This window comes from Prunus dulcis, chromosome 4 (assembly GCF_902201215.1).
Source record: "Prunus dulcis chromosome 4, ALMONDv2, whole genome shotgun sequence".
NCBI classification, from domain to species: domain Eukaryota; kingdom Viridiplantae; phylum Streptophyta; class Magnoliopsida; order Rosales; family Rosaceae; genus Prunus; species Prunus dulcis.
In genome coordinates this window covers 20,909,508-20,914,347 of record NC_047653.1, presented here as the reverse complement: position 1 = coordinate 20,914,347, position 4,840 = coordinate 20,909,508, and the positions used below count along the sequence as shown (strand labels likewise).

The 4,840-nt window shown below is 34.3% G+C and overlaps 1 protein-coding gene across 1 annotated transcript; it reads left to right on the top strand.

The window, feature by feature from the left end:
* The first annotated feature begins 2,175 nt into the window (after positions 1-2,175).
* Positions 2,176-3,672, top strand: LOC117625601. The gene is made up of 5 exons (XM_034357136.1): positions 2,176-2,350; positions 2,393-2,503; positions 2,657-2,752; positions 2,864-2,922; positions 3,271-3,672. The coding sequence occupies exons 1-5, from the start codon at positions 2,176-2,178 to the stop codon at positions 3,670-3,672; spliced, it is 843 nt and encodes a 280-aa protein (XP_034213027.1).
* The last annotated feature ends 1,168 nt before the right edge of the window (positions 3,673-4,840 follow it).

The following is a 4,840-nucleotide window of genomic DNA, read 5'->3' as shown; positions in this document are numbered from 1 at the left end:
GAGCCACTTCGTGGGTTCGTATTGGCCTTAGTCAAGCATGCCTTCCAAAGAGAACACAGTTGGTTGATAGTCTTGAATGAGAAGCAATGGCTTGATATGTTCGTCGCTCGGGTCCACTAATGCCCGGATCATTTTCCAGAAACTTTTGATATACATGCTTCCAAAATGTGTCGCTTGCTTGATTGGTACCAATAGCCCCATCTTCACTGACAGAAACCCACCCTTTGCACAATGCCTCATCTTCTTTGGGCCTCCAATTCACACCTTTTTGAGATTTTGTGGACATCTTAAACAAGAATGAAAGGAGATTGATGAGATTGACAAAGGAAAAATAAATTGAGAAATAGATAAAATATTTTTGGTAGATTATTTGAGAAATGGATGGGTATTTATAGAGTTTGGAGTGAGTTTTGGGTTGGATCTGATCTAGATTAATTTAAAATATTATTTTGACCGTTGGATTTAAATTTTAGCCGTTGGATCTTTTTTTTTAATCGTTAAAATAGCTTAGATTTAATCCCCATCGTTGATTTAAGTTATACGTATATATAAAAATGAAAAAAATAAAAAAACAAACAGCAATAATTTCAAATGTCTATAGGGCATCGACACGTGGTGCTAGTGGCGGAGGCACATGAGGACCAGTGTAGTCACTGGCCCCCACTGCAATTTTATTATATAAAAAAGTAGTAGTAGTATGGAGGAGTCTAGCTACATATTTAGAAGCCATATGGGCCAAAGAAGATTTCGGCCAAAGAAGTAGGCCATAGTGGCGTGATCCAGCAGTAGCAAAATAGATTTCAGCCAAAGAAGTTAGGCCATTGTGGCGTGGTCCAGCAGCCAAATAGATTTCAGCCAAAAGTAGATTTCAACGTAGGCCCTATTGACTAGCCAAATATCCTAAAATCATACACTACCCATTCCTAAAAGGATTAGAATTATTATTATTATTATTATATATTGCCTTCTTGTATAAATCAATAAACCTAAACCTTTTTCTCTTTTCTTAGGTCAGAAACACGACCAGACCAGCCAGTTGCTCGTGAGTTTTTTTTCTTCTCAAATTCTAATTATATTATCAAGTTTTTTTTCTATTTATTTTAATGGGTCTTTCAATTTATGTGTAGATTACCAAAGGAAAAAGGCTTCGGAGATATTTGGTAAATCGTTATTCAACTCCAAGTATGTATTTGTCTATCCCTTCTAATTTTTCTTGCTTAGTATGTAATTGTTTATCCCTTTAATGCAATTGTTAACTTGTGTTGGTGAAGTTTTAATTTTAATTTATAAATTTCTATATATATGATTCCCTATTGGTTTGATTAATATATTGCTTTGAATTGAATGCTCAATTTGCTTTGGTTTATAAGTTTGAGAAGATGTTCATAATTGTTTCAATTTAAATTTAGTTCATATATGTGTTTCATTATGGAAAGATTTTTCAAAATAAAATCAAAGTCTAAGTTAGTGGAGTCGTCACCTGCAAAGAGTCAAAAGTAAAATGAAAGTAGTTCAAACCAAACTACAGAAGTTAACTAGAAAATCTGCTAGCTGATCCCGGATTACGTAATCAAATATTGAGTTACCATCTAAACGTTCGAGACCAAGTTCGAAGAGCTTATCTCCAAAAAGGTCCTCCTCAAACTCGAGGGCATAATTTTCCTTACAAAATTTTTGGAGCAAAACAAGACGATTTAATCCTCGCTGGCTTAGTGAGTTTCCTACTTGGTTAGAGTACAACATAGAAAAAGATGTTGCCTTTTGTCTATGTTGTTATCTCTTTAAACCTAATATTGGAGAGCAGTCTGATGGTGAATATTTATTGGTGTTGGATTTTTGAATTGGAAGAAAAAAGATAGACTACAAATTCATGTTGGAGGACCGAATAGTGCCCATAATAAAGCTTGGAGAAGTTGTGAGGTCTTATTAAACCAAAAGCAGCATATTGAAATAATTCTCTCAAAACACTCAAACCAAGATCAAATTGATTATCGAACTCGTTTAGGTGCATCAGTTGGTGTTAGTAGGATACTTTTACAACAAGGGCTTCCATTTCCTGGGCATGATGAATATGAAAATTCAACCAATCAAGAGAATTTTCTTGCATTTTTACGATGGCTATGTTGTTTTAATGATGATATAAAAGCTTTCAAGCTAAAAAATGCTCCTGAAAATATGAAGTTGACATCACTTGATATCCATAGGGACATTTCAAGTGCTATTTCAACTGAAATTATCAATACAATCATCAGGGATATTGGTGATTCATTATTTGCCATTCTTGTTGATAAATCATGTGACATGTCTTCAAAGGAGTACATGGAAATTGTGCTATGTTATGTGGATAAAGGTCAGTTAATTGAACGTTTTGTAGGTATTGTGCATATTACAGATACTAAATCTTCCTCACTCAAGTTAGCCGTTGATGATTTCTTTTCGAGACATGGATTAATCATCTCTAGATTGCGAGGGCAAGGTTATGATGGCGCAAGTAATATGAGAGGTGAGTTTAGTGGTCTTAAAACACTCATTCTAAATGAGAATGACTCTGTTTTTTATGTCCATTGTTTTGCTCATCAACTTTAGCTAGCTCTGGTAGCAGTGGCAAAGAAACATTCAAAAATTGTAGATTTATTTACTATGGTTTCTAATGTAGTGAATGTTGTGGGTGCATCCGCTAAGCGCCGTGATATGTTGAGAGAAAAGCATGCTGATGCAATTTTTGAAGCACTCAATAATAATGAGCTCTTAAGTGGGTAAGGCCTGAATCAATAAACTAATCTTAAGCGGTCTAGTAATACACGATGGAGCTCTCATTATAATTATGTAATCAGTTTGGAAAACATGTTCCCGTCTGTGATAGATGTGCTTAAGATTGTAAGAACATATGGATCAGGTTACGAACAAAAATTTGAAGCAAAGGTTCTATTGACTTTTATGCAATCATTCAGCTTCATTTTTGGTCTACACTTGATGAAAAGAATTTTGGAAATCACAAACGACTTGTCTTAGGCACAAAAAAAAGATCAAGATATTGTGAATGCCATGGACTTGGTCAAAATATGTAAAGGAAGATTGCAAAGTATGAGAGATAATGGTTAGGATTGTTTACTTGATCAAGTTTCTTTCTTTTGTGGCAAGTATCATATTGAAATTCCTAAAATGGATGATATTTTTTCCAGTGGAGGGAGACCAAAATGTAGAGCTCAGCCCATCACAAACTTACATTATTATCGTGTTGATTTATTCGTTGATGTCATTGATATTCAGCTTCGAGAGTTAAATGACCGGTTCAATGAGAAGAATACTGAATTACTTTGTATGGCATGCTTAAGTCCAAGTAATTCATTCTCTGCTTTTGATAAAGCAAAGTTGATGCGACTTGCCCAATTTTATCCAAGTGATTTTCCTGAGCATGACATCAAATTACTTGAGAATTACATTTGGGACATGAGCTCTAACAATAAATTTACAGAATTGAAAGGGATTACTGATCTTGCACAAAAGATGGTTGAGACAAAAAAAGGATCAGATCTACCCTTTAGTGTACTTGCTTCTGACACTAGCGTTAATCCTACCTGTTGCGACCGCAAGTGTAGAACGAGTGTTTTCTACTATGAATATTGTGAAGAATCGGTTACGCAATTGAATGGGGGATTTGTGGATGAATGATTGCTTGGTTGCATATATTGAGAATGATATTTTTAATAGTATAGATGATGAGGTTGTTATGCAATGATTTCAAAATATGAAAACTCGTCGAGGACAATTATGATTGTAATGAATAGACAATATAGACAATATAGACAATATGATTTTTGATGTTTTGATGTCTTGTGAGTTTGAAGTTTTTATTATTTATATTTTGTGAGAGGCCTCCAGACACGTGAAATCCTGGCTTCACCACTGCGTGGTGCATGTGGAGACAAAAAAGCAGCAGCAAAAAAGGTGGGGCCCACGGAGGAATCTTTGCACATGGGGACTGTTTGATATGAAGGTGGGCTCCACAAAAGAATTTGGGTCTAGGCAATAAATAATCTGGTATTTGGGTCCAAATATGGGTTTTCCCCAATTTTGGGCCCATTCATTTTATTGGGTTGGGAGATGTTTGGGGCAATATTTTGGGATAGTTTGGGTTTCCGTCCTTGGGTTAGAGATGGCCTAAAGATGAAAAGTTTTCGTGTCTTTTTTATTCTGTTTGTGGTCTTTTACAAAAGCTAAAATTTTCTTAGTAAATTTAGGTTTTAGTCATAAAAAAACTTCTATTTTTGGAAAAAGCCAAAGCTTTTTAAAAAAAGACAGAAAAATTTCTCAACTTTCAAATCAAAGACATGCAAATGTAAAGGATTTCTTAGGAAATCCAAAAATAAATAAGGGCAATTTTGTCCATTTTGGCTTCTTTTAAAAAATTTCTCCTTCCTTTGGCCTTTTCCAAAGTCTCCCAATTTTCTTTGGCTGAAAACGAATCTCTCATAATCTAATGGTAGTTCTTATTTTATTTATGTAGTTTCTTAAAGCCCGTGCATCTTTGGAAGAATCATTTGTCCTAACAAAAATATGGTTGTTGAAACTTTTAGGCATTTTAATATGGGTGCTGATTTTCTCACTCCCATTTTGTCCACTTATACTTTCTTTTGTTTTTTTAATACTTCTTTTTAATTTTTTTTAAATACTTTTTACTATAACATGTAAAGGAGTGCAAGCGGAACAAAAAAGAAGGGAGAAAATCAATTCCCTTTAATAATCTTTATTTGACATGGTTGTTTTTGGCCATACCGAAATAGATATATTTTTTTCGGTTACAACTAGTCAAACAAATAAAAGCCTGCATAAAAGAGCA